General features: G+C 44.7%; 1 protein-coding gene across 1 annotated transcript; it reads left to right on the top strand.

Annotated features, from left to right (window-relative positions):
• Positions 1 to 4,557: 4,557 nt before the first annotated feature.
• On the top strand, positions 4,558 to 25,706 carry LOC119860101 (dimethylaniline monooxygenase [N-oxide-forming] 2-like). The gene is made up of 8 exons (XM_038413327.2): positions 4,558 to 5,506; positions 7,872 to 8,060; positions 12,788 to 12,950; positions 14,835 to 14,977; positions 15,980 to 16,179; positions 17,595 to 17,950; positions 20,104 to 20,176; positions 22,323 to 25,706. The coding sequence occupies exons 1-8, from the start codon at positions 5,375 to 5,377 to the stop codon at positions 22,669 to 22,671; spliced, it is 1,605 nt and encodes a 534-aa protein (XP_038269255.1). The 5' UTR covers positions 4,558 to 5,374; the 3' UTR covers positions 22,672 to 25,706.
• Positions 25,707 to 27,448: the final 1,742 nt, after the last annotated feature.

Below are 27,448 nucleotides of genomic sequence, written 5' to 3'. Positions count from 1 at the left end.
GAGATTTTAGGACGTACTTGTGTCACTCTTTGGAGCTTTTCTCTCCAAGACTGAAAGGTAGAAACTGCCTGTAGTTAAGCTTTCCTTTATAAGACCCTGTTTTCAGTTGCTTCTTGCTTTGCCCACCTTTAACTATTTTGACTGATATTTTCCATTTGGTGTGTCTGGCTCAGTCCCCGGCCCCTCAGCTCACTGCGCTGCCGGTGCAATGCTCTGGGCAGCAGGGCTGCAGAGCCGCAGCTGCCTGTCCTGGTGCTCTGTGCAGTGCGGCTGTAGCGCCGCCAGCCACTGGTGTGCCAGGCAATGTGGTAAGGGGGCAGGGAGCGGAGGTTTGGATAGAGGGCAGGGGAGTTTGGGGGATGGTCAGGGGTCGGGGCGGTCAGAGGGCAGGGAACAGGGGGGTTGAATGGGGGCAGGGATCTGGGGGGCAGTCAGGAAGGAGGGGGGTTGGATGGGGTGGCGGGGGGCAGTCAGGGGCAGGAGTTCTAGGGGCAGTCAGGGGACAGGGAGAAGGCGTGGTTGGATGGGGCAGGAGTCCCAGGGGGGCAGTCAGGAAGGAGGGGGTTGGATGGGGCGGTGGGGGGCAGTCAGGGGCAGGGGTTCTAGGGGCAGTCAGGGGACAGGGAGAAGGAGTGATTGGATGGGGCAGGAGTCCCAGGGGAGCTCCCAGCAGGTGAGGAGCAGGGGCGGTTGGATGGGGCCAGGGGCTGGGCCACGCTTGGCTGTTTGGAAAGGCACAGCCTCCCCTAACCAGCCCTCCCTACAATTTCAGAAACCCGATGCGGCCCTTAGGCCAAAAAGTTTGCCCACCCCTGACCTAGATAATACTTAGTCCTGCCATGAGTCCAGGGGACTGGACCTCTTGAGGTCCCTTCCAATCCTACGATACTATGCTTGGTCAGGGCCAGCTTTAGGGGAAATGGTGCCCTGGGGGAATTTGTATTTTGGCACCCTTGGTCCCCACTGCCTCCCCCAGACCCCTGCCCATCCTCCCCATTGCCCTGGCCCCTGCTGCCTCCCTGGGCCCCGCCCCCCCATCACACGTAGGCACTGCTGCCTCCTCCCCCATATTGCCTTAAGCTTCCTTCCGCAGCCTTGCACCCCAGGCCCACCCCACTCCTGTGCTTGTTCTTGTAGGGAAAAGAACAGGAACAGATTGTTAAAATCCCAACATTTTCTAAGTCTGCTGTTGCTAAGTGTTTTTCTCCCTAACATGCTCCGCTGCCCCCCCACCACCCTGCTGAGATTCCTGCCCCAGTGATTCTTTGGGTGCTCTTCCCACTCCCGGGGATAAGAACGGTATCTTTCTATCTGTCGACATGTTACCAGGCACACCAGTGAGGTCATAGAGGAAAGTAATAAAAAAGTGATCGCGTCTCCTCATAAAAACTGTCAACTTTAAAAACCTGTGATGTGAATGACTTCCCTTGGAAGGTGGAATCACATCCTTGTGCTTCCTAGGAATTGGCTTATAGTGGGGCAGTACATGTCCCGAATGGTGCAGGGACTGTGTAAAGGGCAGTTCCACCTACATCTAGGAAACTAAAATGGCTGTGCACTTATACAAAGCGTTATATTAGCAGAGTGCTGTTCAGACACTTGTGACGCTAGCAGACCAGATGCCAGCTCACACCAAGGCCCCTAGGCCTCACTGAACACTGACAAATGCATAGCTTAGGGTGAGCAGATGTCCGGTTTTCGACTGGAATACCAGGTCAAAAAGGGATCCTGGTGGCTCCGGTCAGCACTGCGCAGCTCCCGGGAAGCAACTAGCATGTCCCCTCTCCAGCTCCTATGTGTAGGGGCTACCAGGAGCTCTGCACACTGCCCTCACCCCAAGCACTGCCCCCACATCTCCCATTGGCTGGGAACCACGGCCAATCAGAACTGCGGGGACAGCGCCTGCGGACAGGGCAGCACACAGAGCCGCCTGACTGCACCTCCACGGAGGAGCCAGAGGGGGGACATGTTGGCTGCTTCTGGGAGCTGCCTGAGGTAAGCACCGCCCAGAGCCTACACCCTGACCCCGTCCCAGGACCCAACCTCTGCTCCAATCCTGATCCCCCTCCCGCGCTACAAACCCCTCGATCCCAGCCCCACCCCAGAGCCCTTGCACCCCGGCGAAGCCTTCACTTCCCCCCCCACACTTCCCTGCCCCAGCTGGAGCCCTCTCCTGTACTCTGAACCCCTCAGCTCCACCCCAGAGGCCTACCCCTAGCTGGAGCCCTAACCCCTCCCACACCCCAACCCCCTGAGCCAGCCAGGTGAAAATGAGAGAGCAAGCGACAGAGGGAGCGGGGATGGAATGAGCACAGGATGGGGTCTGATTTGTAACAGTCTGCCCTGAGGTTGGTACCCACTCATGAGCCACTCCAGACCACCTGACAATACTAACTAATGATGCCTCTCAACCCCCCTTTGAGGTAGATCAGTGTTTTTTATCAGCACTTCTCACATGAGACAGTGGTCACATAACACATCCAAGGCATCACAGCACATCTGTGGCAGAGCAAAGATTAGCACTCAGGAGCTTCCTTGATTCTAGCCTTACATACAAGCCGCAGCAGATCACGCTGCCTCAAAAGCTAGGAGGGTTTGTGTATGCTGGTATGTAAGAATGTGGGGGAGTGTATGTTATGAATATAGGTACAACTTAGGTGATCCAGGCTGTAATACAGTGTGTTGGGTGCAGGGATGGTTATGAATACTGCTACACACTAGGGAAATTTGAATATGTATCCAAACATTGTAACTGGAGCTCAAGTCCAGTGGATCTGAAGTTTGGTTGTTGGGAGCAGGGGGAAGGATTAACTATATTTTTCTTTAGAGTTGCTTTGTTGTCACTACCAGACACCTACAATGAACCTGTCGGTTGGAGTCTAAACCACCTGTGCCAGCTGAGCTAACACTCTCATTTCAGTATTGCCAACCCCAAAAGTCCAAAAATGAGAGAGAATCTTTTTGTGCTTTGTATTTGCCTTTTGTTTTTTCAAGCCGTGAGGCACATTTGGGTCCCATTTTCCAGCTTCTCTGCAACTCTGAGAGCAAGAAACTTGTTTTTAAACAAACAGAAAAATGAGATTTCTCACATAATCACCTGATTCCAGGAGCTGGAGCTTTAAGTCAAGCATCAACTATTTGGAGACTCACAAAAGTTGGCAACACACGATCCTTGGTGAACTCCCAGTCCAACATTCCCCTTTTTATTCATCTATTGAATTTAATTCTAAATTTATTAAATTGAATAAAAGCTTAGCAGTGAGGGTTCCAGAGCTGAGAGGAGTCATAAGAGCACCTTGTCAATGAGCTCTAAGGGTTTGTGTACGTGCGGAAAAATTATTCCAGTCAATTTCTCAGTGTAGACAAACTATGCTCCCATTTCCCCTACCTCCAGACTTCTGGTTTGCTTTTGATTCAAGCTTTACAAGACAGAGCTCAAACTCCCAGCGACTGTTTGGGGCGTCTCTACCAGGGAGCCCACAGGACACATGTCTGAGCAGTGAGATAAACACTACGAAAGGGAAAGGTTAACTCCTCCCAGGTATAAAGCCCTTTGCTCTGTTAGGGTGTGTTAAATTTGCCTGCTCCATAGGGGAAGGGAAAAACAGGTAAGAAACGGAAAGACAAAGAGGAGGAGGAACCGGGAGGGGATTCAGACAGCATGGCTTAGCTACAAACTATAATTACCTTCTGAGCTGCTGCGTCTAGTTCTCTAACCCAAGGTGGAGAGGGACTCTAGTTACAGCTGGTAGATCTATGAAAGTTGTGTTTTGGGGCACACAATGGTGGTAGCATTTGGGGAAAAGGGGCAAGCCAATGGGGTGGGAGCAGTCAAGTGGGATCATGGATGAGGGGCGGAATACACATCGTATAACTCAAAAGTGTTTGTATAAAGAAAAGGAGTACTTGTGGCACCTTACAGACTAACAAATTTATTTGAGCATAAGCTATCATGAGCTACAGCTCACTTCATCAGATGCATTCAGTGTTTGTATGTTGTTTTTTGCAATCTTTCTCCAAATCCATTTATTTTTACCGCCCCACGTCTTTCGTGGTTTCACAGCGAAGGGCATAGTTTGGGGCAGGGAGGGCAGGAGGTGTACTGCCCCCCAAACTACAAGCCTTGGGCAGGTGTGGCATTTGTCCCCCTCCTCCCCGCATAGCCTCGTTGGCCTGGCTGCAGCTGGACCCCCAAATATAGAAGTCAAACTACACCTCTGGTTTCACTCGTCCTTTTCTTCATTTTTTCATTCCCTTCCTGCCCCTTCTTTCCTTGTATGCTGGATCTTACACTCGTTCCAGTATCTTTTCCCTGGATCACAGTTTGCTGTAAAATCCTGTGGTTTTTTCCCTTGCCTTGATCTCTTTGCTGCTCTCCTTTCTTTTCAAACAGCTTTTCTGATTGGTCTTCATGCTTCGTGTTCTTATTTTCCTTCTCACATCATGTCTTCTCTCTCCTGTTTCACCCTCCGTTTCCAGTTTCCCTCCCTTTCCTGCAGTCTCCTTGACCTCCTGCTGACCTTCCCCACCGCTCCTTCAGTCTTCCTCCCAATTTCTCCTTAAATCCAGCCTTCACCTCACCTCTCACTCATCTCTGCATCCTGCTCTCAATCCCTGTCCTTCTCCCCAAATTCCCCACTCTTGAACAGGGCTGTGAAGCTGGAGACCTGAGCTCCGCTCTCAGTGCTGCCACGGAGCTCTGAGCTAGGGCCACTCATTTGACCTTCCTGTGTCTCAGTTTCCCCATCTCTAGCCTTACACTCTTCCTGTGGAGGTTTAGTCACTTATGTTTGTGATGCACCTTGAGGGTGGAGAGCGCTCCGGGAGTGCACAGCATAGTTATTATAGACCGCGCCCCGCCCCGTTCCTATCCTGCAGCTCCCACAGTTATCTCCTGTTCCCCAAATGTCTCCAATCTCCCAAATCATCCGTTCTCCTCATCCTGTCCCTCTAACCACACCCTAATCTCATACCCTTTCACAGCCTCCTCCCCAGCATAGTCAGAGCCTCCTTCTCTTTCCACTGAGCTTGTGCATCTGCTCACATTTAACCCACTCCCCCTACAAAGCTTAGTTCATTCTCAGCATCTTCCGTACCCCACCAGAAGGCTCCCTTTATCCCATTTGGGTAATCAGAAAGGACTACAGGGGGCAACTGAGGAGCAGGGCACTGCAGGGAATCTCACAGCAGCACTGGCAATACTCAGAACTCACCTGAACACTCAAGACTCCGTTCTGTCCTCCTCCCTCAGAGCAGACTCGAGGACTCACTGACTTGAATTCCTAAACCATTCTGCTGAAGCCACGAGGACCCCGTTCCCTGGTGATTCCTTGCATTGACCAGACTGTGTGATCCTCCCAGACACCGGCATACCATGGCCAAGAGGGTTGCTGTGATTGGCTCTGGCGTGAGCGGACTGACCTCCATCAAGTGCTGCCTGGATGAGGGGCTGCAGCCCACCTGCTTCGAGAGAAGCGACGACATCGGGGGGCTCTGGAGGTTCAGAGTAAGTGTGGGGTTCGTTGCCTGTGGCTGTTTTTGTAAATTGGACCCTCCTCTGTTCGGCATTTCCTAAAAGGGCTAAGATCCCCTCTGCTGTCAGGCACAGAGCGAAGCAAAGACGGGAAACAGTGGGTGGAAAAATCCTGAAGGGAGGGGCGAGGAGTAGCCTGGTAGCACATTCCTTCTGGGGTCTAGGAGCTAACAGACGCTGCTCCATGCCAATGGCACTGGGACATGTCGTATGATCAGTGAAACTAGAGAAAGTGGGTCTCGATTCAGGAGGAACCAAGTTCAGTGTGACATCAGGAATGCAAGCCAGGTCCAGGCTGCTTGCATACACACCCTGGAGCCTCAGTATATAACCCTGGCCTCTCAGCATGCATAATACAGATCTCTTTCCTAGGACTCTGCCTGTCTGCCCTGTCCCTTATCGTTAATGGCACAGGGCAGGAGCCGTGGCCCTGCTCCTGGCCCTGGCTCCCAACCGTGGCTCCGGGGTGGAGGGCAGCACACAGCATGACAAGTTTGGGGATCCCTATAACCGTTTCACACCCCTGAGCCCTCTGCCAGTTGGCACAAAGAGGAACCTGGGTTGCAGTCCCCCCTCTTTCCAACCCAAGGAAGATTTATTTTCTTTGCCATGTCAAGTAAGCAGAGTGATCCAGCTGCAATGTATCTGGACTTGCTGGTAGGGTTGCCAATCCTCCAGGATTGTCCTGGAGTCTCCAGAAATTAAACATTAATTTTTAATTAAAGATTAATATGTCATGTGATGAAACCTCCAGGAATATGTCCATCCAAAACTGAAAACCCTATGGTTACTGGAATTCAATAACCTGTTAATTCTCAGCTGGGTCTCAGTGACTGTATATAAACAAATGGGATCTGTGTTGGGCAATATTTAAATAATCATCTGCCAAGAAAAAATTGCCCCAGCACTGGTGGTGGCTAGAAGCCACACTGCAAGCACTGTACATGCACAGCAAGTCCTCTAACACCACAGCAAGAAGAGACAAAATCATGCCAAATGTGTGTTTGTAAATGTAGAGTTTAATTTTATACTTAATAGAAAGGATCAAATGCAGCCTTGATGGAAATTCTAGAGAGATTCTTACCATCTTCATTACCAAAATACCTGAGCACCTTCCAGTCATGCGTTAAGTGACATGACTAAGCTCTGTCACATATAGTTTGTTCTTTCACTCTCTTCCAAAGGAGAGACTTGTGCATGCTGTGGAGGGTTTTGATGGGGTTTTTTTAATATAAATTATATGTACGCTGTGCTGTGTTTGACAGGAGGTCTACTATCATGTAATGTCAGGGATGAAATGTTGCCCTAGAAGAATAACCTCATTAGACAGCAACCGTGAATGGTATATTACAGTTTATACTGCCATTCCCCCAGTTAAAAATATAGCTGAATTATGGTGCCAGTGTAAATAGTCTATGGACGCTAGGGCAAGCATGCAATTCTATGCTGAAGCAATTAATACTTTTCCTGTATGTCTGCCAAAGGATGAAGAAGCCCTTAGGACACAAATGAGTCTTGCAGAAATCTTACAACATGGGAGAGGACTGTAAATTATTGTAGATAGCCACGAAATAGTGACCTGTTCAAACATCAGTAACACCATGAACCAAGCATTCAAAGACCACTGACAAGTCACAAGAGTTGCTACAACAGCAGCCATTCATGTGTACTGTTGTTTATTATTTGTATCACAGCATCATCTAGATGCCCCAGCAAGGTCCCATTGTGTTAGTACTGTACATACACTAAATGAGACATCCTCAAAGAACTTAAAAATCCCAATAGACAAAGCACAGGAAAAAGGCAATGGCATTATCCCCTTTTTACAGATGGGAAACAGAGGTCCAGAGAGATCCTCAAAGATATTTAGAGTAGCAGCCGTGTTAGTCTGTATTAGCAAAAAAGAAAGGGAATACTTGTGGCACCTTAGAGACTAACAAAATTATTTGAGCGTAAGCTTTCGTGAGCTACAGCTCACTTCATCTGATGCATTTAGGTATTTAGGCTCCTAACTTCCATTGAATCTGGGCCTAAGTGACTTCCACAAGGTGTCATAGTGCATCTGCAGTTCACGTCTCCTGAGTTCCAGCCCAGACTCTTAACTACAAGACCATCCTCACAAAGGAGAACATCTGCTACAAAGAAAAACTTGTGGCAAGAAAGATTGCTTTGGCTCTTCATTAGGAAGCTTAAACAGAAGCGAGAGCCCACACAATGCTTTGGGCCATCACAAACCTTCAGACTCAATGAGCGTCACACAGCAATACGGAAAACTCTGCGGATTTGCACTATCTAGTAACATTTTAAAATACACCTTTGTTTGTCTGATGTTTTCTAGGAAAAGGTAGAGGAAGGCAGAGCCAGTATCTACCAATCTGTATTCACCAATTCCTCCAAGGAGATGTCGTGCTTCAGTGACTTTCCAATGCCTGAACACTTTCCAAACTTCCTGCACAACACCAGATTCCTGGAATATTTGAAACTGTACGCAAAGCGCTTTGATCTTCTGAAATACATCAGGTTCAAGGTATGTCCTATTAAAATAGGGTCCTGCTACTTTTTATTTCCTATACACAAAAGCCAGTCCCTTACTTACAGGGTGTATAACTTGTCTTTTGGGTTAAGGAAAACAACAAAATAAGAAAGAACAAAAGTAAAGTCTGCATGAGATAGAGCACAACTTCAGAATGGCTAGTTACATAATGTAACCTACCAATTCTGCATGTGTGTGTAGAACTACAGCTGTATGCAGTGTTGTTATAGCCATGTTGGTCCCAGGATATATGCAAAATAAGGTGGGAGAGGTAATATTTTTAGTGGATCAACTTCTGCAGAAGTTGAGTCTCATGAGAGAGACATGCTTTCGAGCTTACTGAAAAAGAGCTCTGCATAAGCTCAAAAGCTTATGTGTCTCACCAACAGAAGTTGGTCCAAAAAACAATATTACCTCCAGCACCTTGTTTCTCTAGAATTATAGCTGACCTGGCTACTGGGGAACAGATTGCTTTCTGATAATACTCTTCTTCAGGTTAACTCTCTGCTGGGTGGAGGACCTGGGGAATGCTGGCAGAGCCCAATATTATGGAATAGAGATGAGACTGTCACAGGGTGACTGAAAAGGGACAATGAGGCCACAGGGGAAAGGGTAGCAGGGGCATGGATTAGATGCTGAGCAGATTCAGATTCAACAGGGTAGATGATTGATCAAAATTCTGACCAGGCCCCTGATAGTGAGAGGGGACACTTGCAGGATTCTGGCCTTTTTCTCATGGATTCAGGCCCAACCCCCATTTCTACCCCACAAAAAGCACAGGATGTCAGGACAAGGAACAGTGTGAAGAGATCAGGCTAGTGGATAGGATAAAGAGACCCATTTTTCTTTGGGTTTCTTAAATTGCTTTAAACTAGGTGTTTCCAACTCATTCTCTTACAAGGGCCACATTGCACAATTAATTAGGGTCTGTGATGCTCTCCAGGAGTACCCAGGGCTGTGAGGCACCTTGCTACCACCCACCCTTCGCATGAGCAAGCCCCGACTGTACCAGCTGGGCATCAGCTCCCCAACTCCATGGGCAACACAAGCAATGCCCTCTAGGTCTGTGCTCTCCTCCCCACAGGTTAGCGATAGGTGTACTCCAACTTCCGAGCATCTCTTTGGAGCATCCAACCCCTGGTCTGCTGCATGCTCACAGAATTCACCACTGTGCTGCTCCCAAAGAAGCAGTGTACCCCAGTTTACCAATCCCACCTCAGATCACCGCTCCCCCTCACACCCAGCACTTAGACAGGCTCATAGGGAAATCAAGTGTAAGTTTAGTTTAATGCAGTTGAGCTCCCGCAAAGTTTTTGCAGTGTTTTCTAGCCAGGTGGGCTGTGACCCTCCTTTCATAAGATAACATGCTGATAGTTCATTTCCTCAATGAAAGAGCCAGGGTGTCTCTCTGCAATATACTTCCAAACCATTGTCTTTACTTGTAAATAGGATGCCCACCACACATTGAGTGTGAGGGGTTTTTGGGTGGGGGTTGGGGTTTTTGGTTCAGATACTTAACTCCTTAAATATCATCCATCCATACATCTTATACTTAAGGTTGTTAAGCGATTAAACAAATTAATTGCATGATTAAACAATAATACAATACTATTTTTATAAATATTTTGGATGTTTTCCACATTTTCAAATATTTTGATTTTAATTACAACACAGAATACAAAGTGTACAGTGCTCACTTTATAATTATTATAAATATTTGCACTGTAAAAATAAAAGAAATAGTATTTTTCAATTCAATTAATATAAGTACTGTAGTGCAATCTCTTTGTCATGAAAGTTGAACTTAGAAATGTAGAATTATGTACTAAAAGTAACTGCATTAAAAAATAAAAATGTAAAACTTTAGAGACTACAAGTTCATTCAGTCCTACTTCTTGTTCAGCCAGTTGCTCAAACAAACAAGTTTGTTCACATTTGCAGGAGATAATACTGCCCGCTTCTTGTTTACAATGTCACCTGAAAGTGAGAACAGGCATTCGCATGGCTCTGTTGTAGCCGGCATTTCAAGATATTTATGTGCCAGATGACTAAAGATTCATATGTCCCTTCATGCTTCAACCACCATTCCAGGGAACATGCGTCCATGCTGATGATGGGTTCTGCTCAATAACAATCCAAAGCAGTGTGGACTGATGCATGTTCATTTTCATCATCTGAGTCAGATGCCACCGGCAGAAGGTTGATTGTCTTTTTTGGTGGTTTGGATTCTGTATTTTCCACACTGGAGTGCTGCTTTTTTAAGATATCTGAAAGCATGCTCCACACTCTATCCTGATCAGATTTTGGAAGATACTTCAGATTCTTAAAACTTGGGTTGAGTGCTGTAGCTATCTTTAGAAGTCTCACATTGGTACCTTCTTTGCGTTTTGTCAAATCTGCAGCAAAAGTGTTTTTAAAACAAATAACGTGCTGGGTCCTCACCCAAGTCTGCTATAACAGAATATATGGTAGAATGTGGGTAAAACAGACTTACTTCTTCCCCAAGGAGTTCAGTCACAAATTTAATTAACACATTATTTTTTTAACAAGCATCATCAGCATAGAAGCATGCCCTCTGGAATCGTGGCCAAAGCATAAAGGGACATAGGAATGTTTAGAATATCTGGCACGTAAATACCTTGCAATGCCGGCTACAAAATGCCATGCAAACATCTGTTCTCGCTTTCAGGTGACATTGTAAATAAGAAGCGGGCAGCATCATCTCCCATAAATGTAAAGAAACTTGTTTCTCTTAGCAATTGGCTGAACAAGAAGTAGAACTGAGTGGACTTGTAGGTGCAAAAGTTTTACATTGTTTTGTTTTTGAGTCCAGTTATGTAACAGAAAAAAATCTACATTTGTAAGCTGTGCTTTCACAATAAAGAGATTGCACTATGGTACTTGTATGAGGTGAATTGAAAAATACTATTTCTTCAAGCATTTGCAATAAAAATAATATAAAGTAAGCACTGTACATTTTGTATTCTGTGTTGTAATTGAAATCAATATATTTGAAAATGTAGAAAAACATCCAAATATTTAATAAATTGTAATTGTTATTCTATTGTTTAACAGTGTGATTAAAACTGCAATTAATCACGATTAAAAAAAGTTAATTGTGATTTTAAAAATTAGTTAATCGCGTGAGTTAACTGTGATTAATCGACAGCCCTGCTCATAATGACTCTGACCAGTGCGTTACTGACTGTTGGTAAAGACAGTAGCTCACGAAAGCTTATGCTCAAATAAATTTGTTAGTCTCTAAGGTGCCACAAGTACTCCTTTTCTTTTTGCAGATACAGAGTAACACGGCTGCTACTCTGAAACTTGGTAAAGACAGTGTATACCACCCTTTAGTGAATAATTATGCATATATCTGACCCAGGGGATTCCTGTAAAACCCTGTGCAACTCCAATGCCCTCTGCCTCAAGAAGTCACAAGATCCATAGGTGGGGTCTACAGAACTGGGACCCATGTTCTATGATCACTCCAGAATGGATCTCTCAGTGATGAGAATGCAATCCTTTGGCAAATTTGCACATCATCCCTTGGGCCTCATATAGCAACCTAACATTTACGCCAATGTGTCCATATATTTTGCTTCACATTTGGGGGTATTCCAGTTAAGATTTCTGAGGCCTGATATTCAAAGCACGGAGCACCCATAGCTCCAAGTCATTTGGAAACATGAGTGCTCAGCACCTGGAAAATCCAGCCCTGGATGCTGACATGCCCAAAATTAAAGGGCAGTTTGAAAAATGTTTCCGTGATTTTGGTTACTGTTCCATTCACCATCACGGAGTGGGGATAAATGATGCCTGGTACTTCTAACACTAGGATTATTTCTGAACTTTGTTTTTGTGTTTGAACATGCAGTTGGCCATTTTGCATGCAGAGGTGTAGTAATTGTGTGTGCAAACAAGATGCACAGTTGCAACCTAAGCTATCTGAAAACTTTCCCCTTTCGGCTTTTGTCTATACCAGGCTTTTAGCCAGAATTTTTCACCGTTGCTACCAGCAGTTCAACTCTACTAGTGGTAGCAACATTTTTACCACTCTGTCACCCAGACCTGCTCTGGGCAATGCTAGGCAACAGGTAATAAAAGCCAGTAGCAACAGTGGGAGACATAGTGTTATGAAATATTGATGTCAGGTGACATTTTTACCACTCTGTCACTCAGATCTGCTCTGAGTCGTGATAGGCAACAGGTAATAAAAGTCAGCAGCAACAAGAACCTGATCAGCCTAGCATTGCCATCCTTGCTACCACCAGTGGAGTGGGAACAATGGGGGGAAACTTTTGGCATGAAACCCTAGTGTAGACACAGCCAAAATGTCACCATAAGGCATAAGAGTTAATGCCCAGTTAAGGTGAACTGGATCAATTCACTCATCTCTGAGCTGTTTCAGGCTACAGCAGTACTACGTTCCATTCACGGCTGGAAGGTTATGTTTGCAGCCCTCAGGGCAACAATCTTCCTTGTTAAATGAAAGCTAGCATTCTGAAAAGTCTGGATCTGTCAAGCAGTCTGGATTAAATATACCCATTTCTAGCCTGTAAACTACGTAGTTAACTTCCTGCTTTAAGTCAAACCTGAATGTGGAGCCCAGTTCAATCCTAGCTTCTGAGCTCCTCTGAGTAAGTGAGTCACAATAGATCACCTCTAACACATGGTGCTGCAGCCAAAGCACTGATGTATTTTCTCGGGTTTACTTTCAGACCACTGTCACCAGTGTAAGAAAATGCCAGGATTTCTCTACCACCGGCCAGTGGATTGTTGTCACTGAGAGTGATGGGAAGCAAGAATCCACCATGTTTGATGCCGTTATGGTGTGCATGGGTCACCATATAGAATCCTTTATTCCGGTGCAGTCTTTTCCTGGTAAGAGCTGTGTTTGCAAAGCCCTCCTACAGGATGTATTTGAGGTCCAGGTTAACAAGGTGCAATACCAGGAACAGCTAGGGACAATTGTTTGTATTCCAGTATTGGAGTGCGAGCCTATGGCTGGCTACATGACCAGTTTAATGATTCCTCCAGATCTGATTATTCCTTCTTGTCTCTCTTGAGGCTTTAGTTCCTTGGAAGCATTACAGTTATTGGATTATCCAAATCATTACTTCAGCAAGCAGATGGGCCTGGATCCCATATCCTCTGAAGCCAATGGATATCTTTCCATTTATTTCAATGTGTGCCAGATAGGGCCCAGCTGTTTGCTTTCCTGAAAAGAGACTAATTTAAAGCAAGAGCATTGCGAAATTCTGTACATTCACCAAATACTTGGCCATGAACAATGCAGGATTCAAATCAAGAAGCTGTTATCTTTTTGATTCTGTTGTCTCTCCTATATTGGTTTGTATTTCATATATATAATAGCACCTCCACTGCCATATTCTTCTTTTCTCCGCTTTCTTCTTCCTTCTCTTCTTTTTGCCCTGAAAAATCTCAGTCACAATGTTTAAATTCTCACCCTCTCCAATATTTTCAGCTCTTCCAGTAAAAGTAAAGTTTGCGATCAGTTGGTTTTGGACAAAGGTTGGTTCAGTTTCTACTTTAGCAGAATGGTTTTTCCTGGTACTGAAGCAAAATTGTTGGCATGATCAAAGTTTGGCAAAAACACACATAAGGAGGCAGCTAAGCCTTTGAGTGGATTGTCCAAACATACCAGGCACACTCAAGTATTTGCTCCATTCTTAACATTTGGCACAGGCCAGCTGGCATCCCCATCCAATTAACTCTGAGAGTGAGAAATGATTGCAGGCAAAGGGCTCATACTTCTACAGCAATGGGTGTATATTCATTGCAGCTCAGGAGTGGGGGGCCACTTTTCCATTCCCCCAGTTCTGTACCAGATTAGGAACATAACAGCCCCTAGGGTAACTTAAAGCATCTTCAAAGTTGCCATGTTATGCCACCTGTGCCCAGTGCTTTGCCCTGTCCCGGCACATCCCTCCCACACCTCCAAAGAACAGTGTGCAGCGGGGGGGATCTCCAGCCCTTTCGATCAACATTCATCCTGTTCACTGCATGCGCAGTACATAGCAGGTGAAAGAGGGACTGAGGGCTACACCCAATGTGTCCATGAATGAAAGGCACTGCTCTCCACTGAAACTTCTCATTTTTGTTTCTAGTAAAGCATACCTAGACGTCTTCTCACGCCAAACTCCCAACATCTCAATGTCTCTAAACTCTGGGAGGGGGAGGGAGGGTTGAAATACAAACTTGGATCTGCAAAAAGAAAAGGAGTACTTGTGGCACCTTAGAGACTAACAAATTTATTTGAGCATAAGCTTTCGTGACCTACAGCTCACTTCATTGGATGCTGTCGCTCACGAAAGCTTATGCTCACAAAAGCTTATGCTCAGATAAATTTGTTAGTCTTTAAGGTGCCACAAGTTCTCCTTTTCTTTTTACAGGTACAGACTAACACAGCTGCTATGCTGAAACTTGGATCTCAATTTTATCTTCATAACAGGCTGAACCAATTGACATCCCCACAAAACCTGCAGCCAAATGCCCCAGAATTTTAAGATGCTCCAAATCTGGCACTGAGGGTATGTCTACACTGCAATCCGGAGGTGTGATTGCAGCATGTGTACCCCAGCTACATCAAAGCTAGACTGAGTAACACTAGCGATTGAAGCCATGGCAGCACAAGCAGGTTAGCCCTGCCCACCCAGGAACCTGGAACAATCACATACCCTGAGTGTTAGCAGTTTAAAATCCATCTCTGCACTGAGATTCCAATCCTTCCTTCTCTCTTCGTAGGTATCAAAAAGTTCAAGGGCCAATATTTCCACAGCCGGGAGTACAAGAGCCCGGAAGGATTTCAGGGGAAGACGGTTGTGGTGATTGGAATGGGGAACTCTGCATCGGATATTGCTGTGGACCTCTGTCAGAGAGCCAAACGGGTAGTGTGACTTAGCCTGCTACCCTTGTGATTTGGGGTGAGGGCAATGGAAGGCATCCATATACTGCGTCCATAACATATACTGATGTGGCATGTTAGTAAATTACACGCCACGGCAGTATACTGTGGCCCAGAGACTTGTTAAGAATAGCGATCACCTAGAATACACAAAAAGAAAAGGAGTACTTGTGGCACCTTAGAGACTAACAAATTTATTTGAGCATAAGCTTTCGTGAGCTACAGCTCACTTCTTTGGATGCATCCAATGAAGTGAGCTGTAGCTCACGAAAGCTTATGCTCAAATAAATTTGTTAGTCTCTAAGGTGCCACAAGTACTCCTTTTCTTTTTGCGAATACAGACTAACACGGCTGCTACTCTGAAACCTAGAATACACAGCATCCCAGGCATTAAAGCCCAAATCTTTGCTTTTCTAGAGCAGGAAAAAGGCCTCTAACGATTGGTTGCTATTATTTTGATTGTTTATTCTATGCATTTCAGTAGGGCCCAGTGGCCCCAATTGCAATCACAGTTCCATTTTGCTAGGCCCAGTACATACACACAGCAAAAGGTTCTGCACTCAGACCAGCCTACAATTTAAAAAGACAAGATGGACAAAGGGTGGGAGAAAGAAGTGGTGTTATCCCCATTGTACAGGTGGGAAACTGGGGCATGGAGAAGTTAAGCAATTTCCCAGGGTCACAAAGGGAGGCTGGAGCCAAATCCACCTCTCCTGAATTACAAAAGATCACCTTTCCTTTGAGACTGGTACATCTAGAATCAGCCTCCACAGCTATGAAAAGCAATCTGAAGTGGGTGTTTTTTCCCAGCCCCCCTGACTCTGTTCTGAGACATTGTTCTCTATTGTTTTGACCTTGGTAGCCTCAAGCAGGAAAAGACGTTCAATGTCTGGAGATAAAACTAGGCTGAGATTTGCAATGCAAACAATGCACATGCTGCAGAAGACTGTCACTGCTTAAAGTGGAATTCTATATTGCCCTGTAGGTGTTCATCAGCACCAGAGGAGGCTCATGGGTAATGAGCCGTGTCTACGATGACGGCTATCCTTGGGACACTGTATTTCACACCCGATTTAGCAATCTGATCAGAAGTATCCTGCCTTGGCCACTTTTGAAACTGGTGTATGAACAGAAGATGAACCAATGGTTTAACCATGAAAACTATGGCTTGGTGCCTCAGAACAGGTATGGACTTTTAACGTGCAGCTGATCTATGGGTAGTTGGAGAGGAAAAGGAATCTGAATTATGTAATTATTATGAGGCCATACTCTGTCCTCACTCATGCTTCACTTACTCCTTACTCAGGCTAAACTCTTACTGAATATAGGACTGGCAGGACTAGATCAGACCTGAGGTCCCTCTACCTCAGTCTGTCTCTGACACTGGCCAGGACCATATGCTTCAGGGGAACGTGCAAGAAATTCGGTAATGGGCAATTATGGACAATCATGGGCAAGTTTCGTCTTAACCACCATCACTTAGTGGTCAGATTATGCCCTGAAGCATGAAGGTTTACATTTTTGGATGTTCTCATTATCCACAAACACGGGTAATTCTTTTTTAATCCTGCAGTAGACCAAACTAACCCTCCAATCTTAACCCCCCAAAACACTGGGATTGTTTGAAATCTGGATTCAGATGTGAAGGGTTGGACCCATCTCTGCTTAAAATGCCAGAAAAGGGTCCAAGATCAAAACATGTACATTCTCCAGGAAAATAAATGTCCAGGGAGGAGGGAGAGGAGTTGGGGCTGGTGGAGGGGAGTGGGTCCTTGGCAGTGCTCAACTCTGTCCTAAAACTATATGGAAAATGCTCTTGGGAACCCAAGTCCTGCCAGGAAAGAGCAAATATTTATTTAGATTTTATAAAACAGTTGATTCAAGTCTTTCAATGAGGGCAAGAATTAGACACTCTAAGGACAAGAGTCCAATGGCTTAGATATGTGGAACTAATCTCCTTCTAGTGCAGGAGGAAATGCATCCATTTAAAAGGAAATGTCAAAAATGTCTCCCTTGGATCACCTCAGTTTTTGGGTGGCCAGTCTGGGCCACCTTAAGCCTCGCTTTCTGACCTGCGGCACCTATTACTTATTTCAATTGGAGCTGTGGGTGTCCAGCACCCCTGGAAATCAGGCTGAAGATTCATCAAATTTGTGGACACTTGAAACTTTTGACCTTAACTTCCAAGTAAATCACCATGGCTGCGCTGAAAGAACTGGCCCCAAGATGTGGAACCTGGAATGACTGTATGATTCAGTGACACTCTATTACTACAGACCCTGCTGACCTATGAAAATAGGGATAACAGGGTGTAAAATGGGTATTACTAATGTGCTATTTCTACCCTACGCTTCTTGTCTGTAGTCCTATCGATATGCATTTTGTCAGCTCATTCCAATCCTTCAGTTTTACTCTTCTTCAAGGTATGCCTGATAAAGTGAAATTAATAACAGCTTCGCTGCAGCTGACTAGCTGTGGGATCTTTGGCACTCAGTCCTGGCAGCCCCAGGTTATTTAGGGGAGCTAGGATGTAAGGACTTTGCGCACTGTTTGCACGGCCTCAACAAACCAGATGCCTCCACCATCTTGTGTCCTTCCAGAGCCCTGATGAAAGAGCCAGTGTTCAATGATGATCTTCCAAGCCGCATCCTCTGTGGCAACGTGATAGTGAAGCCCATTGTGAAGGAGTTCACCGAAACCGCTGCCATCTTTGAAGATGGGACTATGGAGGAGAATGTGGATGTTGTCATCTTTGCCACTGGCTACAGCTTCTCGTTCCCCTTCCTGGAGCAGTCAGTCATCAAAGTGGAGAACAACGAGGCTCCGCTGTACAAACAAGTCTTCCCCCCTACTCTGGAGAAGCCAACGCTGGCTGTCATTGGCCTCATACAGCCGCTTGGGCCCATCATGCCAAATGCAGAGCTGCAGGCTCGCTGGGCCACAAGAGTCTTTAAAGGTAAGTGGACAGGCAAGTTGTGATCCACGCATAATAACTGCCAACATGCCAAACGTGTGACCAGATTTAACCTTAAGTGGGCACAACTGTCATTGAAATCAGTACTAGTGCCCTTTGCATCAGGGTTCAATTTGGCTTATTTTCCCTGCTGCAAGGTGTTTACATGCTTGATTTAGATAAGAATGATACATGGGAATTCAGGACAGGGAGAGAATGGCAAAGGACACCAGTGCAGGTTCTAAATTCAAAAGTTTCACATTTGTTGACTCCCACTCATGGGACTGACTCTTTAATATCCCTCCTTAGCATGCTCAGTCTGCACAGACCACTTCTGATATTTTTTTTAAAACAGTGAGGGTAATTAACTGCTCTAATCTAGCTCAACCACAAGTTATGGGCTGGATACAGGAATAACAGAAATTCCCTGGCCTGTGTGATGCAGGAGGTCTAACAACATGATCACAATGGTCCCATCAGCCTTAACATGTATTAATCTCTAAAGTAGCTTACTGCCAGAGATCTGAAAGCAGGGAACTGCAGTGTTGGTATTCTTATCCACAAGTGTCACTGCAGCCAATAAGAATCAGTAAAAGAGATCAGAAAATATGAATGGGATATGATCATTATAATAAATATGTAAAATTAGGGACCAGGGGAGAAATCAAGAAGTGTGAGCTGCAACTGGTTTGACCCTGAGTTGCTTCTGCCACAGAAATACAGCTGAAAGCATATTTACCTGGAAAGGGAACAAGGCTCCGCTTCTTACAGAGCAGTCTTCTGAAGCAGCTGTTTAGTGTCCATTGCTTTCATCACTGATATCTTACTTAGAATCATAGAATCTCAGGGTTGGAAGAGAGACTTCAGGAGGTCATCTAGTCCAGCCCCCTGCTCAAAGCAGGACCAACCCCAACTATCTCTTACTTCTCTGATAATCTTGCAAAGCAGTCGGGCTGTCAGAATGAACAAACGGTAAACTAAAGCACTCGCCTCCTGAAGTGCACAGGTTGATCTCTGACTCCTATTCATAACAGACAGGCATTTCCACATTAGGTTTAATCTTTCTAAATGTAAGTTTCACTTCAGAATGAACAGCTTTGATATTTTTCTAGGCAGCAGTGTCATCTAGTGGTTTATCAAATAGTTAAAGGACAGAAGTCAAAACCAGGACTCCTGGGTTCTATTTCCAGCTCTGGCACTGAGTTACTACCATAGGGTTTTGGCCAAGTGACCATTTATCCAGCTGTAAAATTTGTATAATATTCAGACATTTTTTCCCTCTTGAAATAAATATCAAGACTTAGTCACCCTCTTGGGTCAAAACATATCTTAAGGAATAACAAATCTTGAAAATAGCCAAAAGAAAAGTGAATACATGTAATTGTTGCTATGGATACATGTAAATCTTTCAAACAGCTACACTAGAATTCTCTCTCGTGCAGCTCTCTGTAAACTTGCAAAGGCTTCTCTGTAACGCGTCATGAGCATTGATGGTGCTACAGAAACAAAAGCTGCTGGCAATGCATCATTATTTAGGTATTATCCTTTTAAACTAACGTTGTAAAGGAAAGGTGGAATTAGAGGAGCAGAAAAAGCTTTTCTTCCCCTTCTGAGAGTTTAATAGTTTAAACCAAACTCCTCACTGAGGAGATCAACTAGAAAAATGCACTGTCTTGCCACATGATTGATTTCAGACAGCCATAAATTAGGATTTGCTATTTATATGTAACAATATCTCCCTGTCTAACAGGAGTGCTCTGTTGTAAGGTTAAATGAGTGTTTGTGAAAGCACTGAAGCCCAGATCTGCCAAGGTATTCCACTGAAGTCAGTGGAGGTTAGGAGCCTAAGTAACTTGAAGGATAGGCCTCAGAGACCCAAGGTTGAATTGGAGCCAGGTGTCACAAGGGCAGATTAAATGAATTTGTCTTGCCACAGTCACCATGGCAAAACTAGAGCAGCAGGATGGAGAATTCGGTCCCCTTTGCGGCAGAGGCCTTGGGGAAGCAACACTTTTAAGCATTTGTAGTGGAATGTGCAAAATACTTGTTATAACAGACCAGGGCAGGAAGCTTCCCAAATCCAGCTCTGAACTTCAAAGCTCGGGTCCCTCTGTAATTCTTGTTACTTATTAGTAACAGCTACTTTAATTTTCTAGGGCTGACTGAGCTGCCCTCCGAGAGCACTATGGTGACTGACATTGTCAAGAGGAAAGAGAAGAGGATCAAATGGTATGAATTTGGTATTCATATTCATTGGATTTGGTATTCATTGGAATACCACCTAATTAATATTACTATTCTCCACTCATCATGGGAGCAGTTTATACATATAGAGGAAATTGTATTTCTCCTTCCTCTCATGCTCCTTCTCAAAAAATACAGTCCAAAGTCTTCTAGAAGCTTTGGATGGCATTCATGTGTTCATGTGTTTAAAATATACTCCATCTGCTCAATGACTAGTCACTGGTAGATATTACAAATGGCTTGAGTATATGGGTTCCCCTTATTTCTTTTCTGGCTGCCAGACCTGTGTGTGTATTCCCTCCAGACTGAATACTTTAACCACACTTGCACAATTCCACTGCCCCCAGGAAACGGGGTTATAGAACCACGTCAACCACATATATCAGTGTAGTCTCTTGAGTATTCCTAGTAGCCAGTGATGAACATCACTCCAAACTAGCCAAGGATTCCTTCTGCTATTTTGTGGCAATGAAATGCAAGTCTCATGCTTGCGCTGAAAGGAAAACAGGACACCTTTCAGACCACTTTCCAGAACTCCGCTGCCACTGTCTTTAGATCCAGCCTCCCTGTGGTGTGTCTGCCATCTCCCTTTTCACTCCTGTGTAAGAGTGGCAGTGGGTTTTATCCTCCTTCAGATTGGTGGGTGTTAGATATTATATTCATCAGCCTTAAACCACATGCCCTTTTGGTCCATTACAAATCCTCATCAGAGAGCCTATACGAATTTCCCCAAGGGTCTTTCACGTAGTTTATTTTGTTGATCAGAGAGAGACCTCTTTCGAAGGCAGCTACAGTAGAAGATGGCCAGGCTCACTAGCTTCCTTATCCCACAAAAATGTGAAGCTTATACCACATGCTGGTCCTCTGGGAATGTTAATCTGTGTATCTAATACTTGAAGTGCCAAGAGTTAAGGGCTCAGCAGGTTGCAGAAATTGGAGTTGGGAGTTTCTCTGTAGGGTCCATTGCTGTCATATCCAAGCACTGAATACATAGCAATAATTCTTCACATAAAGTTCTGCTCATTCCAACCCATGAAATATTTCACAGGGTGTCTTTTGAATTGAAAAGTTTTCCCTTTTCTAATGTTAACCTGAAATCACCGGTAGTCACCTGTGGGCTGTAATACTGTGGTCTAATTTTGGTTGTTGGGTGGTGTTGGTGCCCAGAGATATACAGGAGGTCAGACTAGCAGATTGGTGGTCCCGTCTTGCCTTTGATGACATATTATAGAGTTTCGGGGAATGTAAGAAGATGGTCTGAGTAGAACAGCTCTTTTCCATCTCTGACTATGAAGCTGTGATCCTTAGGGTTTGCTAGCAAAAATGTGAACACATTTGTTCACACCACTTTTCAGTCAGAGCAGCACCATTGCACATGCCAAATGACCTGTTAGATGTAGGTGGTTTGTGTGCACATAGTTCTGAAAATCTGTCCCTGTAGGCCCATAATGGGGACTCGACTGCAGCTGAAAGGGATAAAGATTGTCTAAAGTATGAGAAATGCACTAGGTAGGATGATATTATTTGTAATGCAAACATGCCAGGTTCTTCAGAAATAGAACGTAACCTGCTGACACCAACGTTCGGTAAATGTGCCTTGTTCTCTGAAAATTTGGGTCTACAGTTTTTTCGCATGGAGGCAACTACAATTCAGCCAGTTTTAGGTATGTCTGCATTGCAATGTGGAGATGGGATTGCAGCATGTGTAGATATACCAGAGGTAGCTCTGATCTTGATTAATAATAGCAATGTAATCATGGCAGCTTGAATGTGTACCTAGAGTCATGAGCTGGGGGGCTGACCCAAGCAGCTGCCCATGCTGCCACAGCTTCACTCGAGCTAGCTTTGCTCTAACTGGATGCTACATCAGAGAGCTGCAGCTACCCACAAGTCTATCTGGGGTGCTTCTTGTGGCTCTGAATTCTATTATTTCTCAATCTTCCCGTATCTTGTCCACTTCCCTGTCTTTCTCCTTTCTCTCTTCTTAGCAATAGGTTAGCATGGTATTTGCCAGTTCTCTACATGACATCCCTTTAGAACTGTATAAATTGGGAGCATCAGGTTCAATGTACATGGATCACTGAACACTTATGACAGTTGTGGGGCATCTCTTTCTTTGCTCTCTCCAAAGGTTTGGTACCAGCCGCAGTCAGACGTTGCAAACCGATCACATTGAATATCTGGATGAGCTCGCCGAAGGCTCGGATGCAAGACCCAGAATCCTTCCGCTGCTTCTGAAGGATCCCAAACTGGCCCTGACGATTTACTTTGGCCCCTGCAGCCCCTTCCAGTTCCGCTTGACCGGCCCAGGGAAGTGGGATGGAGCCAGAAATGCCATCCTGACCCAAAGGGCACGGATCATCAAACCCACAAGAACACGAGTGGTGCGTGACTCTTCAAACCACTCCCTGGTTTCATATTTGCTTAAAATCTTTGGTCTCCTTGCTCTCTTCGCCGCAGTTTTTGTTAGTCTCCATTAGTTCTGAGCTCTGTCCTATGTCAGGTTCTCAGCAATGTGATGTGATGCTCTGCCCAGTATAGAAGGCTTTCCCTTAAAAATACCAGCCTCCTTGCCATATACCAGTCCATGGGTCTGATCCAGAGAGGTGCTGAGCTTCTGCAGCTGCTGACTGGTGCTAGAGAACATTGTGGGTGCTCATCATCACTTTTTAAAATCAGCCCATTTGATTGGAGCTCTCTAGCAAAGCTATGGGTTGAGATTTTTCAAAGCAGGCTATACAGGAGGTCAACCAGATGGTTGGGTGGTCCCTTCTGGGCCTAAACTCTGTTCACGCAGCTCCCATTTCAATTAACACAAGGTTGTGTTACTAAATCCCTTAGGCAGCTTCACTTTGATCTGTTGATTTGGGCTCTGTTTAAATGCTGAGGGCTTGTCTATACACAAAAGTTATACCTCTTTGATTGTACTGATATCATTATACCAGTACAACCCTCAGCGCTATCACAACTTTCGTCGAATAAGGCACCTTTTATGCCACTATTGCTGCTTCCTATATATGGGAAGGGGAATAATCTATACTGTTATAACTGCCTCCACACTGGCGGTTGTACTGGTATAACTATTTTAGTAAACAGTTGCTCCCTTACCCAACATAGTTATACTGGTACAAAAGCTGGGAGTAGACTAGGCCTTAGCGTGAGAGACTGTTTCTGTTACCCCAAACCTCCGCATTTAATGTTTGAAAGCAAGATCTGGAATGACAGTAGGGGCAGAAACACAGACCAGTTTTTGCAAGCCAGCAATTGCAGACCAGTCACTATCAATATCTGTACAGACCAGGCCCTCTCAATATTTGTAAAGTGTGCTGTGTCCTTCTCCCTGCAATGCAAGAAAGTGAGGCCTACCCTCTAAAGTTTCTAATTATGCATTTAGTTTGAACCTAAAGTTGGACCTGAAGTGGAGCCTCAATCAACCCCAGCCAACTTCAATCAACCCAGTCAAGAAATCTCAGTCCAGCCCAGTACTGAAAGAGGCTGGGTGGAGTTTTCAGAAGCACTCAGCATTGGCTTAACTCTCTTCCCACCGAAGAGAAGGACAAAACTCCCTTCCTGCACAAGCTGACTTCTCAAAGGCCTCTCAATCCAGGGCTGACGTCTTGGGAGTTCAGAGACCCAACTGAAGCTCACCTTCCACTTTAACCCCCATTAGCTTTGTCTGTCATAAAACACCTCATTGACCAACATACCGGGCCACCTGCATCACTGCAGCTCTCCAATACTTAGACAAAACATTTGTGGGAATTACAGGGTAGCAAAGCTGCCAAATGAATGGTGGGTAGGATAACTCTTGTAATCTATTCTGGCCTTTCCATGATTCATGTGCAATGTTGCCAGCTACTTGGCCTGCTGGGTAACTTGCTTCTTGTTTCCTGAGAAAAAATACAAAAACAGCTTGAGTCACTCAACAACTAGCCTATTAATAAAGGGCCAGATTCTCAGGTGATATAAACAATGTCTGGCTCAAAGCCATGGCAAAAACTGTACTTTTGTTAGTGTGGCATTACTGATGCTATAGTCAAGACTGAGATGGGAGGGTTTTTTTCAGTACAAATTTCTATCTCTGGTTGCTCGTAATGAATTGTTTTCAGGCTCAAACTTGGAAAACTCCTGACTCGGTCTGAAAACATGTTTTTGGCAAGCTCAAAAATGTCAGTTTGGTCATTTTTTGTGGTTGTTAATTACAGGAACATAAAACACAAGTTCATCTGAGTTCAAGATGCATTTGGCGAGACTATAACTGAAAGCACTTTGTTGTAAGTGTAAAGTGATGTGTGGTTAGTGCTTATCAAGGGGCCCAATTGTTTTTATTGTCTTAAAAAAATGCACAAATTTTTAAAATTGACTGATACCTACTCCTGATGGTTGATGTATGTGCATTTTTTTAATATTCATGGTATTGCCAATAACACTTCCACAGTGCTAACAAAATACTGATTTCCAAACAGCTGCTATTCATGATTATATGTTTAGAGCCACCTTCTTGAATATAATGCTCATCGGCTTTGACAGTAGCTTTTTATGCTATTTTTATGATATATGAAAGGAGGGAGACAGGTGTTGAAAAAGTTGTTAGATTAGGAGAGAGAGGGGAGGGAAAAGTTTTTGAGACTATCATAAGTGCACCACATTATAGGTATACAACTTCTATGGCACTTGCATAACTTTTACATATCATCTTCTGGGCCCTGGTGGAAAGGGGCTGAAGCCTATGAAATGGGAAAGTATTTGATGATGTATCGTTTTTCCTTAGTGTTTGAGGGAATTCAGTGTAAAAACTCGTAGTGCTACATTTGAGATTTTAAAACCGCCAAATTCAGGAAGTTAAAAACTACAGTTTCTACAGTAACTTTGCACTTATCCATGCAGCAAAATACCATAGATCTGAAACTAGGGGTGCTGCTGCATGCTCTGGCTTGAAGTGGTTTCCATTATACCCAGAGTTTACAGTTTGGTTCAATGGCTCTCAGCACCCCCACTATATAGCCCCCCTGCATGTTACACCAAATTTAACTAAAGGTGTGAATTTAAACTAACTTAATCAAACTGGAGCTAGCTTCTCTATGGAACCTCTTATTTTGGTTTAAGAGCAACTTAGTTCAGTTCAGCTTAAATGGATTAGGAAAAAGCTAACAGGCTGAAGCTAACCCAAAGTAGGCTCCCTTAAAATTCAATAAGGGGATTGCAATGGTTTTACTAAACCGATTTAATTAAGCCATTTCCAGTTTGTGGGTAGACCAGGCCTTTCACTCTGCCCCTTGAAGCTATCCAGTAAAGTAGAAGGTTTCATTATACGGTCACATGATACTAACTAATTGCATTAATAATAAAGCAGAGACTTGGGAAGGATGTGGAAGTGAAATACATACTGCCTTCTTTTCAAGGTAGCTTTACTCTAGGAAACAAAAACTTGCATCTCTAACACACTGTTCCTGCTAATACCAATGCCCACCAGGTGGTATACCTGACTCGTTGCAAGCAGCCAGGTCTGTACTGATGTACTAAATAACGTTCTCTGTATGTATATATTGTGACAAAGTTCCTCCTCTGCCTTGGTGGGTCCTGCACTTATTGGCGGATTTGCCCGCCTCAGAGGTTCATGGCAGCCCTCAGTGTGGCCACTTTCATGGCTCAAATCTGCTGTTCACTCAGTTAGCCTCATCACTGGCCAGCATATGGAAAAGGAAGAAGAACAATCCCCACAGTCTCTGCTGATCCACCTGTCGAGGACTCGAACCCCAGACGGCACCGTTTGTTGTCTGATCGGAGAGAGACAGGCAACACCAGCAAGGTCCGAACACAAAGCTCTTTATTGAAGAGTGCACACAACAATAGAGAGCAGCCTGTCTCCAAAAAGAACCAGCAGCCTCTAAGTAAAACTAATAGGTTTTTATAGACAGTCCCGTCGCGTCACAGATTTATTCATAAAGCCCACCCCTCCCCTATGTTAGTTAATATCCTCTTTTTCTCTCATGCATGCACTTCTACCTCCTTATTGTAGATAACTTTTAGCAAATTGTAATGCTTCACTAACTTTCTTATCGGTATGGGTGTCAACCAGAAGACGAGGAGTTAAAAACAGACATAACACAAGAACAGGGAGTGGAAAACAGTGTCCCCATATCTCAACAAACTGTTCCCAGAACATCTGGTAAAAAATGCAGGAATGCAGGCCTCCCCTTTTTTCTCACTCCCTGCAACTTAAACAAGTATTCCTTCATTCTACTTAGCTCCTTCAGGGACTTTTCCAGCAACCTTTATTGGCCTGACTTTGGTTCAGCTGGCATAACTGCTTCATATTTAATTTTTCTCACCTAACAGTCCCCCCTTTGTCCCTAGAGTGCCATAGGGGAACTCTTGGAACATACTGGTCTCTGTGGGGAGTGACTTAGAAATATTCACTGGTTGGTAGGGCACAGCTTGGTACCCATCCAACAGCCACATCTTAACATAACATACAAAAACTATTAGACCACAAATAATTACAACGGCACTGCGAAGCAAGTTATGTAACCAGCCACCTATATCTGGAACCCAATTCAACAAATTGCTCCACCATGAGTTGACTCGCTCTCCTCCATGGTTTTTTGCAACTTGTATAAGATGGTTTGCTCTTTCCCAGGTGGCCTTATAAACATCCGGAACATATACACAGCATTTTTGCCCAGTTAACACACATGTTCCTCTCTGAGAGGCCAGCAAAATATCTAACGCCAAGCGATTTTGGAGAACTGTCTGCCTTAGTTTTTTTTGTTTGGTTGCCAAATTTACCAAGGCATCGGCAGTGGTATTTGCCATTATCTTCAACACTCCCTGAAGTCTCATGACTCCTTCCCCAATACACCAGGTGGCACCTCCACAGGCGAAGACAAATCCCGCACAAGCACCCATCCAATTATTTAAGGCACACCAACTAAGGGGGCAGGAGTCCTTAACATCTTTCTCAGCCCCTCTTACATTTTTGATTTTTCCTTTAGGAAGACATGCACGATATACTACAGGTGGTTTTACCCAAGCCAAATAGCAGGATCCACTCCATGAAGGAGGGAGGGCTAGGTATGCCTTGTTACCACACATTCGGTAGCCAAAAAGGGTAGGAGTGACTTTGGACCAGGTATTATTAATAATTTTGTACCATCCGGTCCAAGATGGGAGGAAGGAGAATTTAGCCGCGGAGGCGTTAGCAGAACATAAACACATAGTATGAGTTGGCAGGTTATACTTAAACATGCAATTTAT

The sequence above is a fragment of the Dermochelys coriacea genome, chromosome 8 (assembly GCF_009764565.3).
Source record: "Dermochelys coriacea isolate rDerCor1 chromosome 8, rDerCor1.pri.v4, whole genome shotgun sequence".
Lineage (NCBI taxonomy): Eukaryota > Metazoa > Chordata > Testudines > Dermochelyidae > Dermochelys > Dermochelys coriacea.
This window is presented reverse-complemented; position numbering and strand designations above follow the sequence as displayed.